Source organism: Staurois parvus, unplaced genomic scaffold (assembly GCF_062004578.1).
Source record: "Staurois parvus isolate SC_StPar_1 unplaced genomic scaffold, SC_StPar_1.0 ptg001125l, whole genome shotgun sequence".
Classification (NCBI taxonomy): Eukaryota; Metazoa; Chordata; class Amphibia; order Anura; family Ranidae; genus Staurois; species Staurois parvus.
The window spans coordinates 196,429-210,923 of NW_028318921.1; the positions used below are offsets into that span (position 1 = coordinate 196,429).

The following is a 14,495-nucleotide window of genomic DNA, read 5'->3' on the forward strand; positions in this document are numbered from 1 at the left end:
ACATCCATGCATAATACACCAGATTAATTTAGCTTGTGGTACAACCAAGTGCTGAATTCCTGTTATGTGTAGTATATAGCATAGAGTCGAAGCCTGCAGAAATTGAGACCACCAGTGTGCTCTCTATAAATGCAGCTCGGCTTTGGCCAGACACAAGCAGAAAATAGATAGCGCTACCTAGACCCCGAAGGGAGGCCTGCTACATGTATTTTTTATTTTATAGAACCTAAATTACATTGACTGGTTATCTTTCACACAGTAACTGTATTTCTGGGGCATCATTAGCAATTTAAGTGCTAAGGGTATTTGTGGTGATTCTTTAGCAGTAACAGGTTATTAAAAGAAATGTGGATTTCTATTGTACAGCCAATTCTGAAAACTATAGCTTCCTGGCAGTCAATACTTACCGCGTCACTGACCAAGAACTGGTAAGGAAATCTCAATAACAGATTTTATTTGCTGTATAGCTACTCCAGATTGGTACTCAAGAGAGTACTGGATGCATTAGGCACCAGGCAACTAGTATTTCCAGAACCAGGGCCCCTGTGGCAGTGTGTCTACTTTACAAGAAATGTTTCCTTTGATGTATACTTAATTAACTGCTTTCCCACCGCCCTATAGCAGATATACTGCTACAAGGCAGCAGGGGTGCGCATATATATATATATATATATATACACACACACACACACATATACACACACATGAAGTAGGGGGTGCGTACAAGCCGCGCGCGCGCCCTACCCGCGATTCTATTCGTGGCCTCGACTGGCAATCACCAGGTCCTGGCCGCTGGTTGCGAAGCATTACTGATGGAGGGAGCGAACTGTATGTAAACAATACAGTTCTCTCCCGTGAGCTCCTGCACACTGCTTTGCATGGCAATGGATAGCACAGCGATGCAAAGCAGTGTGCTTACAGTTGAAAGCACAGACAGCACACAGTAAAAGAGCACACAGCTAATCCTTTGATTGCCCCACATGTCAACCCCTTCCTGCCCAGTACCATTAGTACAGTGTCAGTGCTCTTTATTAGCACTGATCACTGTATTGGTGTCACTGGGGATGTCAGCAACACAGTCAGTTCCCACCAGTATCAGACTGCCCGTCGCAGTCGCACTATAAGTTGCTGATTGCCGCCATAACTAATAAAAAAAAAAAAAAATACCACCATTTGTAAATGCTATAACTTTCACAGAAACTAATTAATTTATACGTATTTGTTTTTTTTTTAGTAAAGACATGTAGCAGAATACATTTTGGCCTAAATTTATGACAAAATTTGATTTTTAAAATTTTTTTTGCTGACATGTTTAATAGCATGTTTTTTTCCTCAAAATTGTGAGTCTTATTTTTTCTTAAAGCACAAAAAATAAAAAATGCACAGGCTATCAAATACCACCGAAAGAAAGCTCTATTTGTGAGAAAAAAGGACATAAATTTAATTTGGGTGCAGCGTTGCATGACTGTGCAATTGTCAATTAAATTAAAACAGCGCCGTAATGCAAAAAATGGCCTGGTCAGGAAGGGGGGTAAATCCTTTGGAGGGCAAGTGGTTAATGTCAGGGATCAATGAAAGCATGTCAACTAGCACTGTCAGAAAAAGGCCAGGAAGGACAAGTATTTTTCTTATGGAGTCTCTGCTTTAAAACTCTGTTCTATGTCCTGATGCAGGAAAGATCAGTGAACCAGGGATCAAATATCAATGTTAAATGTACATGTTGCGTAACAAACACTGAATAAGCAGTTATCATCCAGAAAATACAAGAATATAATTCATAATATAGATTTTGCAAAATTATTAAAATAGAGCTTTTTTTATTGATGGAATAACAAAAGTGCCTCTGTTTAAATAGTTTTCAAAATACAACTGTACAACTTACAATATATTCAAAATAATTATATACAAAATATTACCTTGTTTCAACATATGTGCTTCTGCCTAGCTATGTTTTAATTACAAACCTGGGACTGCATTTAAAAGGTCTCCTGTCCAGCATACATGTCGAATGCTAGTGTTCACACCTCCATTGCTAAAACCAGCTGTGGAACAACCTTGAGAGAAGCCCAATCGGATTTTGGCAAAAAAAGACATTAATCCTAGCCAGTGAGGAAACTTGAATGTGAGGCTAAGAGTCAGCTGTGGAACCTGAGAAAGATCAGCATAGCTGGTCAGTGACCACTGGGAACTGATAAAAACTTTCCGTTACTCCATATAAAGGCATCATTATCCATATAAGAAAAAATGGAAGCATATTAAGGGTACAATCAGTCATTGTAAAGATGGTATAGAAATCTGTGGCAACCACCACCGTTCACACCTTGTGCCCCACAGCATACAAGGGTTTTCCTTAGGACCATTTAACAGCCACTGAAGTGGTTCATCTGGTTGGATCTTCTGTGAACCTCTTCTAGAAAATTTTCCAACTGCTCTATCAACATGCGCTTTTTAAATCTAAAAATAAGGGATAAGAAAGAAAAAACTGTAACATTAAATTGCAAGGATTTCTCTTTCCAATCTGATGGACTGCTTTATTAAATTTGTACTAGCTACCCAGCTAATTTAATTCTACATAAAATGTTCTCTTAGTTCCTCCCAAGACCACCTGCTTTCTGGCTTCCTTGTCACTGCCTCCCATGCTCGTCTATAGGACTTATCCCCACCTCCGAGTCTCTCCCATCCTATGGAATTCCCTACCCCAATCTGTCTGTCTCCTACTCGGTCTACATTTAGACAATCCCTGAAAACCCATCTCTTCAGACAAGCCTTTGCTGCCCCTACCTAATATCTGTACTTTTATTTTCTCCATCAACTCACCCCCACAGTTCTCTTTTGTATCACTTGACCCTACCTTTTAGATTGTAAGCTCTAACAAGCAGGGCCCTCTGTTTCCAGCTCTATTAAATTGTATTGTAATTGTACTGTCTGCCCTCACGCTGTAGAGTGCTACCGCACACTGTTGGTGCTGTATAGATCCTGTATAATAATAGTAATTAAAGAGAATATATGGTCTTAATTTGTATAAGGCCATATTTATGTATATATAAAATCAGTTTAATAAAAAAGCAGTCTGGCTCTGCGTGCTACATTGATTATAATGTAAAATTACGTGAGAATTAAATCTCACCAACGTGCATTAATGTTTTGCAACTTATTTTATGGAAACTTTTGTGTTTTAGTCAGAATGGAGTTATAGATTTAAATCCCTAGTCATCTCAGGGGACATTTAGCGATGACGTGATTGGTACTACTTCTTCCATCATCTTGGGGTGTTTGGTAGCAGCTGCTAACCAACCATTCTGGAACATCCACAGGGTTATTAAAAAGGAGAAAATACAGCCAAAGCTCTTTTGGCTGTACTTCTGAGGACCACAGAAATGCAGTTTGTTCTAAACTCCTGTGACACATTTTTCTTAGCTGGTCCAGGCTGGGGAAAGATCCTGACTTTAAAGTCAGGATCCATCCCAGGGTCTGGAGCAGCACCAGGCTCAGCCTCTCAGGAGTCCGCTGAGAGCCTGACCCACCCGCTCCCTCCCCCTCCAGTGATCGCAGGGGGGGGCAGAGCAGACAGCTGTGACTGATAGTCACTGGTCTCTGCTCACAGCGGCTGTGAGAACTAATCGCTCAACGGTCATGTGATTGCCGAGTTCTCACACTTATAGCCGGTGGGGGACAGATGGAGCACTAGACCGATGCTGCATCCACCTAGGGAGGCATGATTTTTTTAAAAAACAAAAACCCATACTCCTCTTAAGTATGGACATGGTTTGATCGGGCCTTCAAACTTGAATGCAATATGGGCCCATCATTACAACAGGGGATGGCAAGCTATGGCACTGCCAGGAAGTGTTGGTGATTTGTGAATGTGTGCGGGTTTAGGTATAGCAACAGGACTAGCAAACCAAATACGCTATTCACAGGTATAAACTACTAGGTTTGAAGATGATTGACCAGTCCACCCTAATAAAGCTGATATTCCTGGGTTGAATCACCCTTTGTCTTCATAGATTTCATGGAGACTGGAGATCTTTGCATTTGAACTGCTGGTTCCCAAGCACCTGCAGCCATTACATGAAGACTCAACCTATCAGTTTCTATTTATTTTACATTACCAGGAATATAGCAGACAGAGCCAGACTGCTTTTCCTACAACAAGAGGAATAAGACTTGATTTTAGCATGTGATACAGATCTTGCCACTGGAGATATAGCAATCTGTGAGTAGATTTAGATACTATTTTCCCAGCAAAACGAAGATAAAAATGACTAAACATCTACAGTTAGGTCCATATATATTTGGACACAGGCACAATTTTCACACTTTTGGCTCTGTATGCCACCAGAATAACTTAAAAGAAAACAATTCAAATGAATTGGAAGTGCAGACTTTCAACTTTAATTTAAGTGGTTGAACATAAATATCAAGCACAAATTTTAGGAACTGCAACCATTTTTAAACACAGTCCCTCCATTTTTAGGGGCTCAAATGTAATTGGACAAATGAATATAATCATAAATAAAATGTTGATTTTTAATATTTTGTTGAGAATCCTTTACTGGCAATGACTGCCTGAAGTCTGGAACCCATGGACATTCCCAAAGACTGGGTTTCTTTCTTTCTGATGCTTTGCCAGGCTCTAACTGCAGCTGTCTTCAGTTGTTCTTTGTTTGCGGGTCTTTCAGCCTTTATTTTTACCTTCAGCAAGTGAAATGCATGCTCAATTGGGTTGAGATCAGGTGATTGACTCACCCCATTGCAGAATATTCCACTTCTTTTCCAGTGTGTTTTGGATCATTGTCCATCTGTACTGTGAAGCACCTTCCAATCAACTTCGCTGCATTTGGCTGAATCTGGGCTGACCGTATATTTCTAAACACTGCAGAATTCATCCGGCTGCTTCTGTCACATCATCAATAAACACCAATGACCCAGTGCCACTGGAAGCCATGCATGCCATCACACTGCCTCCACCATGTTTTACAGATGACGTTGTGTGCTTTGGATTATGAGCTGTTCCAAGCCTTCTCCACACATTTTTCTTCCCGTCATTCTGGTACAGATTAATACAGAACTTTTCCAGAACTGATCTGGCTTTTTTAGATGTTTTTTGGCAAAGTCTAATCTGGCTTTTCTATTTTTCAGGCTTATGAATGGGGTTTGCACCTTGTGGTGAACCCTCTGTATTTGCTCTTGTGAAGTCTTCTCTTGATTGTAGACTTTGACAATGATACGTCCACCTGCTGGAGAGTGTCCTTCTGGATGTTGTAAATGGGTTTTTCTTTACCAAAGAGGATCCTGCGATCATCCACCACTGTTATCTTCCGTGGACGTCCATGCCTTTTTATGTTGCTGAACTCACCAGTGCGTTCTTCTTTAAACAGAATGTACCACCCTTAATGTTGCTGCTATCTCTCTGATGGTTTGTTTCATTTTTGAAGCCTTACAATGGCTGTCTCACTTGCATGGTCAGCTCCTTTGAACGCATTATGTAGGTTCACAGCAATAGACTCCAAATGCAAATATCACACTAAGAATCAACTCCAGACCTTTTACCTGCTTAATTGATGAAGAAATAACGAAGGAGTAGCCCACACCTGGCCATGAAACAGCTTCTGACTCAATTGTCCAATTACTTTTAGTCCTTTGATAAAGGGGGGATGGCTACTCTCAAGAGCTGTAATTTCTAAACCCTTCCTCCAAATTGGATGTACATACCCTCAAATTAAACCTGAGAGAGTGTGCACTTCCAGCCTATATCCATTATATAACTATAGCTTGAATATGTTTTGGTCAATACCTGAAAAAAACTAAAATTGTGCCTGTGTCCAAATATATATGGACCTAACTGTATATAGCTACAATCTGAACATACTTCTATAGTTGGATGGAATCTTGCGAGGTGTGGACTTCTAGTGTAAAACATACTCACAGGTCTCTGGACAATTCTGTCTTTTATGCATAATGACATCATTTGACTGATACTTAGTGATAAACAAGACTACTATATTCCATTCAATTCTGAAAAATGAACTGCAAAGCTTACCTTGCTGCCTCTTTGATAACATTTTGCAAGAAGAGAAGCCGTGTTTGTAGATCACCTTGTACTTCTTGTAGTAAAGCAAAAATAGGCTCATACTCTAAAAACAAAGAAAACATGATTATACTCTGCCAGCCTGTGTGCGTAATGCAATACTGTGGTTGCATGGAGCATAATAAAGTAAGGCTCTCTTTTTCAAATAATCAATTATTTTGTTTCAAACATTTTATATTGTGTGAGGATATATCAAAGAACATTGTGCAGAATTACAAAAACGAAACCAAGGTCATTTCTTTTTCTGTGTATTTTTCCTGTGTGCACAACTTTAAATGCAGTACTTGTATGGATTTTACTATTTAACGAAGAAAGCTGCCCCTCTTTAGTCTGCATTTTAGACGCTCCTATTCTGAATGTTACCATGGTTCAACCCATGTCCACAGGTCACTGAAGCCTCAATGCCCTGGCCAACTTTCACATTGTCGTTGGTTAACCTAATAGGCTATAAACAATTTGCCTACCTACCTTTTTTTTTTAAATCTGATATATGGTTTCACCACTTCAATACTGGGCACTTTCATCCCCTTCCCGCCCAGGCCAATTTTTGGTTTTCAGTGCTGTCACATTTTGATTGACAATTGCTCGGTCATGAAACACTGTACCCATATGACATTTTTATCTTTTTTTTTTTTTTCTTTTTTTTTTTTTGAGACAAATAGAGCTTCCTTTTGATGGTATTTAATCACCACTGGGTTCTTTATTAATTAAGCAAAAATGTTTTAGTTTCGGTTATAAAATTTTGTGAATAAGTACTTCTTCACCGATGTGCGCTTATGAGGCTGCACTGATGGGCACTGATGAGAAGGCACTGATGATCAGCGCCCTATCAGTGTAAACAAACTGACAGCCTTGCTAATATCGGCTGTGACTGGCCATTTACCACGATCTGTGATCAGCTCTGTCCAAAGAACACAGTTGTCACAGAGCACGCCCAAAGCGTATCCCAGGGGGCCTGTGGGAGTTGTGTTCTGGCAGGACCTCTATAGACGCCCTCCCAGAACAAGAGAACCGCACTGTAGCCATCTTTCGGCTTGACAAAAGATGACAAATAGACAAAAAAATGCATTTGATTTTTCCCCATTGAAAGCAACAGGAGCCTGACAGAGCCCCCAGCTATTCATGGCTCTTCACATGTAAACACTCATGCAGGTAATCGCTGCGTAGGCAATAACACACAAACAGCGAGTGGGGGGGAATAGCCGGGGACGTCGACAATCTCCCATTACTTTTAATGGGGCTTTCTGCCCGGACCTATTTGCACGGATCCTCGCCAAATCTTTTGCTAGTAATTGCAAAGTGCTCTATTCACGAGTGTGAATGAGGCATAACATATGGCGACAGCTGAAGCTGGCAGGCATTTTTGGAAACAAAACTTAAAGACATCACCATCATTGCCTGTCATCGCATTCACATAAATTTGTAACCACATTGATTAGCTCTCTATTGCTAGCGTGATACTGGGGGCATTCAGTACAATGCAACCTCAGAACTAAAAATGTGCACAGGTGTGCACCGGTAGTTCCCAGACAGGCCGCAGGCATCCTGTAGTCCGATTTATAGTTCTATAGTGCAGCATATTAAAATACTTCTAGATAGAGATTTTTGTATGTAAAACAAAAGTTAACCGTAAACAGAATGTCCCTTGCTGTGCTCTGTGGTTTCATTCATTGGCCTTAGGACACAGCAATCATGAAGAGGCTGGCAGTAAAAAAAACAAAACAAAACAAAAACACAAACAGTGCAGTAGGGAACTGGGCATCTGACACACCCAGACGTGTGCTGGATGATAAAAATGTACAGCAAGTTTCCCTCTTCAACACAGCAGTGTTTGGTAGCAGAAATGCAAGTTATATTTTCTTAGCAGGAAGCAATTATTTTTGTTTTTTATTTTAAAATTTGCAAACTTGATGTGAGCTCTTGTTCAAAGCAAAGTTACTTAATTTTACATTTTAGTATGTATTTGTCTTTGCAAGCACTTTTAGTTGAATTGCTCTTTGCCAAGAAAGGGTATTGATACTAGAGAGGACATAGAAGGGAACAGTTTTAAAGTATAACTAAAGGCAAAAAACTTTTCTTTTAGTTTTGGATAGAGTGGCGAGGTATTGGAACACCTTTCCGTTTTAATTGCAGCCTGTGCACCCGGTAAATAGATTCATTCGGCTATCACTGAAAGTGAAAGTAAAAGACAAATCTCAAATTTTGGGTTGTCCACAGAAAAGTAATAGAGGGGAAATCTTCCAATGGGGACACCTGAGTGTCCCCAAGGAATTCCCTTGATTTGCAGAGATTTCCTCTCACTTCCTGTTTGGCTATGGGGCAGGAAGTGAAAGGGAATTTCCACAATAGGACACAGTTTGCAGAAAAAAAAAAATAAGACGGGTTAAAACTCTTCCTTGCTCCACCCAAAATGAAAAAAAAAAGGTTTTGCTTATAGTTCCACTTTAATGCTTAGCATATCATCTCAAAAAATGGAGCAAGTAAGTAGTAATTACTGTATTTTGAACTGCGAGCTTATCAACAGTCCTAAATAAAACCATGAAAATAAAATTCACATTTATAATTTGTTCCTAATAAAGCGCAACAAAAAAACCACTAGTATTTCAGACATGAATATGCAACCCCGATTAAAAAAGAGGAAATTACAAGTGATAGTTGTGATGCTCCAAAACTGTGTTTATACTTACTCCTCCCTGGCTTCCTAATTTCTTTCATTATTCTGATTTTCAGCTCTGTGTTGACTTCCTCATAACTCCGGCACGGACGCAACCTCCTCATCTTGAGTGAAAGTGCTGTTGTGTCATTTCCAAAGCAGTTGCCCAAGTTTTCCGACGGTTTTGGATTTTCTATAAACCGCTCAGTTTTATTAGTAAAACTATCGGAATCGCTATCTTCAGTGGAATCTTCTGCACTTTCCAGAGAGTTCAAGGAAACCTGGGACAAAGTCTCAAACCGCTCTGAAGTATCCATGAACAGATCTGGGGTAAGTTGGTCCTCAACATGGTTTTCAACAGCGTCTGTCAAATTGTTAATAACAGGATCTGGAAAAGAATATCATACAATACTAATACAAAACAAAATGGGCTATTTTAGGCAAGAGATATTGGGCTAGCTTATATTTTGTGGATGGCATCACACAGTTTAGCAGAGGTTTGGTAAAGCAGGAAATACTTAAGAGATCCTAAGGTTTCTTCCGCTTGTCTGGTGGGAAACATAAGAATATATTTGGAAGTGAGCAAAATTAAAAACTGCACTAGTCACATGCCCCAATCACAAGTAGCATTTTGTGTGTTCACTTTTTTTTACTCTGGAGAAACATCCGTATTAAATTCTATACAAAGCTCAGTAAATGTGTAAAAATAAAATACTATAGTGCAGAACAGGGCCAGAAGCAGTCTGTGCATTTTTCTAGGGTGGAATAACTGAAAAACAAAATTTATGTTATTTCCTTACATAGAAATGTTGTGGTGCAGAGGAAAGAGCTGCGTTAGGTATTTCTGCAAAACTCAGCATTCTGAATTTTGGATGCACCCAGAGATGTCGCAGAAAAGGTACAGTTGCCCTCAATTAAATATGAGTATGCATGGCTTTCCACTGGTGACACAACTAAAGAATTACTAACTGGACAATGTAGGGGACTTTCCAATATACTAGGTAATACATTTGAACTTCAACTACTCTGTCTGACACAACATAAAGAGATGTAAAGGAGAGAGGTATGTTTTCCATTACTAGGGCAATTAAAAAGAAACCTGTATTAAGATAGATATGTTTCCAATCAGATAAGGTTTTCCAATCAAATCACTTGACCCTGACCACTTGACCACATCTGCTTTGTTACTACAGTTTAACAATATTAATTTATCAACGTAAGCATTATTACATACGTTCATGTCCATCTTCTGTTTTTGGTGAATCTGGTGAACCTTGTGTGACAGATGGGGAACCTTTTCCTCCTATGTGATTGTTTACAACAGGAGAAGCAGGACGGTTTCTTAGCAGAGGTGACATACATCGTCTCCTCTTTGGGATGCCCATCATGCTGGGTTCTCCTGGGCGCTTGTGCTTGCTTTGATGACCAGACACAAACTCATCTGCTTCATCAATCATCATACCCTGGAAAGAATAAACACACACAGAATTAAAATTCAAAAACAGTTACAGAGATTATCATCAGATGTTATATTCGGTTATTGTAACAGGAGTGTTGTGATTCTAGAAAAGTATACCGTTTGACCATTACCTTTTTGTCCAGTTTAAATGGATTTCCAAATGTGTGTAGTCTTCTTGGCTGGTCAGCATCCAGCTCTCTTAAGGGTGAAGGGATGTTTCTTAGATATTCCTGATAATTTCCCATTTGCACTATGGGTACACTATGCAAGTGATCTGCAGAGTTAACAAGAAAGTAAAGATGAGAGATGGAGGGGGGCAGAAAACACTGGTCTGTCTACAGGAGAGTCAAAAGTTTATTTGCAGACTTAGGCCTCTGAATGTGGACAATTGTAATCCAAGAAATGAAGGCTTACAAGTAGCAAAGTAAAGCTGGCCATTTTCTGTTTCTTTGTTCATACAGCCAGAGGGCTGAACAAGAGGAAAAAGGAAAAAAACAAAACAAAAAAACAAAAAAAACAAAAACAGATCCTTCCATCCACACAAACATGGTGGATGGAGGAATCCCCCCACAGGGACACAGCCGCACCTACAGCTGTAGAATACAGTGATCAGTGGATGAAGCCACTAAGCAAGAAACATTTGCCAATGTGTCTCTTTGACCTGCTGAATGTTCGGAATTTCGATCAGTTTATGGCTACCTTTAAGCAATCTATCTCTCTCCATCTATCTTAGAGCTGCAAGTGGCCCTGCAGTACTGCAACAGATGTAAAGCAACTGCTGGTCTCAACTGCAGGCATTTATACAGAGTTGCACCTTCTGTCCTTTGTGGCTATTTGTGCCCAAAGAACATTTGTAAGGTCAAGTATGGATATGTTGGAAAATAAGGCCTGGTTGGCAACTGGATTTCAAATTCATTCCAGAAGGTGGTCAGGGCACTGTACAGGCCACTCAATGTCCTCCACATCATACTCCTAAAACAATGTCTTTATGGAGCTGGCTTTTTGCACTGGGGTATGGTCATGCGTCAAAAGAAAAGGGCATTCTCCAAAGTTTCACTATGAGGCTGAGAGTCAATAATTGTTTAAAATGTGTTTGTATGCTGTAACCTTACCCTTCACTGAAACACCAGAACGTCACCAAACTTATGTGGCCAGATAGCGCAACTCATAAAAGCACCACAGTAAAGCTGTTTATATCTACACATACACATTTTTTGTCAAAATGGCACAAAAAGTAGACCTTGTGAAACTGGCCTCATCTTAGGACAAAGTTTTAATAAACACTGACAAACAGTGAATTTTTACATTATAAATACGTTGACTGCACATGAGAAGAGCATTTCTTTGTAGTGTACCCTGCATTTCAACCTGAGAAAAAACACACTTATGTGTTCGTATGTAACCACTTATTAACCCTTAGTTTACCCTAATAAATCCTAATCTACTATTTCTCTTCTCCCCTCAATTAAAGTGGTTCCAAAGTCAAGACTTGTTTTTATTTTAATGCACTCCCTGCATTAACCCCTTGACGCCGATCGCACGCAAATATGTGGCCTCTCGGCGTCTGGTCCGTGACGCTGAGCGGCCGCATATTTGCGTGCAATAAGAAATTACATATGTGCTGAGACCGCGCGCCCTGCTCGTTTCCAGCACATGTCCGCGGCTCCCGGAAAAGTCACGATCTCACCTTTCGATCGGGACCTTTTCTGATCATGTGACTGCCGTGGCAGCGAATCACAGCGGTCACGTGACCCTAAAAACCCACCCCTGCCTTCTGAAACTCTTAAAGGGCCGGGAGGTGCCGGCGCCAAGAGGTTAAGGTAGAAAATATCCCAATAGACGCCCACTCCACCTACCCAAACACTTACCCAAGTCTTTTCTTGATCCAGTGCTGTGCCCGTCTGCAGCGGCACTCTCCCCTCTTTCTTCTCTCTCCAGACACAAAGGCAGCAGCGGGATAGCAGTTGGCTTGCTATAGGGGCACTCACAGAAGAGGAGGCATGGAGAGCATCAGCGGTGAACCTCAAGTGGAGGTAAGGGGCTGTTCTGTACATTACCATTGCACAGAGCATGTAAGTATTAGGGATGCACAGAAAATTCGGCCACCGAAACATATAGGCCGAAAATAGCCCTATTGGCATTTTGCCGATAGGAACAACTTAGCCGATACAGGAGACTGTGTGTACTGCAGATGTGGGGGGGGGGGGGGGTGACGGGTGAGAAAGGCAAGAGAGGAGCAGTGTATACAGTGACTGGCTGTCAGTATATGTCAGTGCCTGTTTTTAAATGTAATTACCAGTTTTCTTTTTTTTTCTTCACTATAGCTCACAGAATTAGCTGTCACTTTCCCCGCTAAAGGAAACAAAGTTTACTTTTAGTTTCTTTTCTGAGATAAAAGGAACAAAGTGTCCTTTAGCTCCAGGAAAAGTGACAGCTAATTCTGTGAGCCATAGTGAAGAACAAAAAAAAGCCGCCAATTGCATTTAAAAATCGGCACCGACATATAGTGACCGCCAGTGAGGGAGCCTCTCTATATACACTGCTCCCTCACTGTATACACTGCTCCTCTTCTGCCCCTTCTCCTTGCACACACTGCCCCCACCCACTCCCCCCTACAAAGAGGATCTGCCACTCATATGCTATCACATAGGGGACTATTGGTCCCCTATGTGATAGCAATAAAATCATAAGTTTAAAAACCCCCAAAAAATACATGAAAGTAGGAAAAAAAAAAACATTGGAGCCTCCCCACCCCCACTTATGAAGACATTTCGGTTTCGGTCCAGTTTTCGGCTACATGCATTCTGAATTTTCTGTATCAGTTTCGGCACCAGAATTTTTATTTCGGTGCACCACTAGTAAGTATAACTTCATTTTTTATTTTAGGTGGAAAACAAGAAGGCTTTACAACAACATTAATATTCATCTTTTTTGCTTTTAATGGTTTGTCTTTTATTTTTTGCATTAAAAAAAGAGCAAAATTGAAAACCTTGTAAAAACCTTTGCTGCAATTGTACCAGAATATTTTTAATATAATTTTAAACAGTATCAATTATCAAATAAAATTAATCAGCAGTGACATTAAGTTTTATTTTTTTTTTTATCTTTTGCACAAAAAAATTTAATTTTTACAAGAAAATATCACCTAGAGAAAGCCTTGCTAGTCTAAAACAAAATTACATGTATTGCCTTGTTATCTCTGTAAGTAATGACAAAGTTATTGCAGAATGAAAAGAAATGTAAAAAAAACTCTAGAGTAAAAAGGTGTGAGCTGAGGTGGTTAAATCACTTTTTTTGCCATAATGAAAGAAAAAATTCCAGTATAAAAACGGTTGCCTAACCAGACCTTTAAGACTTGACATAGTAACGCACCCTTTGTAAGTTTTAATGGGATCTGCAAATACCAATTATTGCAAAGTGGGTTTAGTGACTAGCACCATTAAAAAAATCTGGCATTCTATATAACTAGCCCATGTCCTACAGCACACAGCAAATTGCTTACCTTCATCTTGTACACTGAAGAACTTGCGAGTTGATTTGAGAAGATTTGTTCTCATTCTTGTCAGATGATCCAGGAGACTGCTTCTAGATATATCATAGGCATTTCTAAAAGTCTGTGGCTTCAGATCCTGCACAATGTAAAAGCGAGTGAGATCTACCCCGGGATAGGAAGGGAGAACGGAAGTACACACAAAAGTTCTCTACAAGTTCAAACAAACCTTATTTAGCAGGGCTATCTGGAAACCAGGAAACTCTTTCACATTTACATCTGACTGCCTCTGTGGCACTTCACCTGTAATTTCCTGCAGCAGTTCATTAAAATCCTTCCTGACAGCCAGTGAAGATAGTGTTTTGCCATTTCTTACTTTGATACCAGTTTCCTGTGGACATTTTTTCCCTATAGCGCTTATAACTCGATCAGATTCCATTTTGGCCTACAAAAAAAAAAAAATAAAATACTGTCTCACTACCTAAATAAGAACAGATTAACATATACATTTCTAATGGAAAGCTACAAATACAAGAGGAATTTTAGATGAAATGGGCTTCATATAGGCACTGTGGTTGATAAATGCTATTGCTCCATTTCAATACAATGGCATTCATCTCAACTTCCTTATATGGGAATGGAACCACTTACCCCTCTAATGCAATGTAAAAAATATATTAAAAGGGTCCTATTGCCAATAAGGAAACTATATGTGACAGTGGAAAAACCCCAAAATGTTGTCTATATTGAGGAGATACACAAGTGCTTATTCTCTACTCTCCAAAAGTTATAGCAGCCAGCA

General features: G+C 39.9%; 1 protein-coding gene across 2 annotated transcripts in view; it reads right to left on the bottom strand.

Annotated features, from left to right (window-relative positions):
* Window positions 1-1,783: 1,783 nt before the first annotated feature.
* LOC149440042 (integrator complex subunit 6-A-like) overlaps window positions 1,784-14,495 on the bottom strand; it is a 67,682-nt gene continuing 54,970 nt past the window's right edge. For both annotated transcript variants that reach the window (XM_089659008.1, XM_089659009.1), the window contains 7 exons: window positions 13,923-14,138; window positions 13,706-13,832; window positions 10,335-10,477; window positions 9,979-10,207; window positions 8,779-9,132; window positions 6,044-6,137; window positions 1,784-2,454 (listed from right to left, as the gene is read on the bottom strand). In XM_089659008.1, the coding sequence (XP_089515134.1) occupies window positions 2,361-2,454; window positions 6,044-6,137; window positions 8,779-9,132; window positions 9,979-10,207; window positions 10,335-10,477; window positions 13,706-13,832; window positions 13,923-14,138 (1,257 nt within the window). In that variant the 3' untranslated portion in view covers window positions 1,784-2,360. The remainder of the gene's footprint in view (window positions 2,455-6,043; window positions 6,138-8,778; window positions 9,133-9,978; window positions 10,208-10,334; window positions 10,478-13,705; window positions 13,833-13,922; window positions 14,139-14,495) is intronic.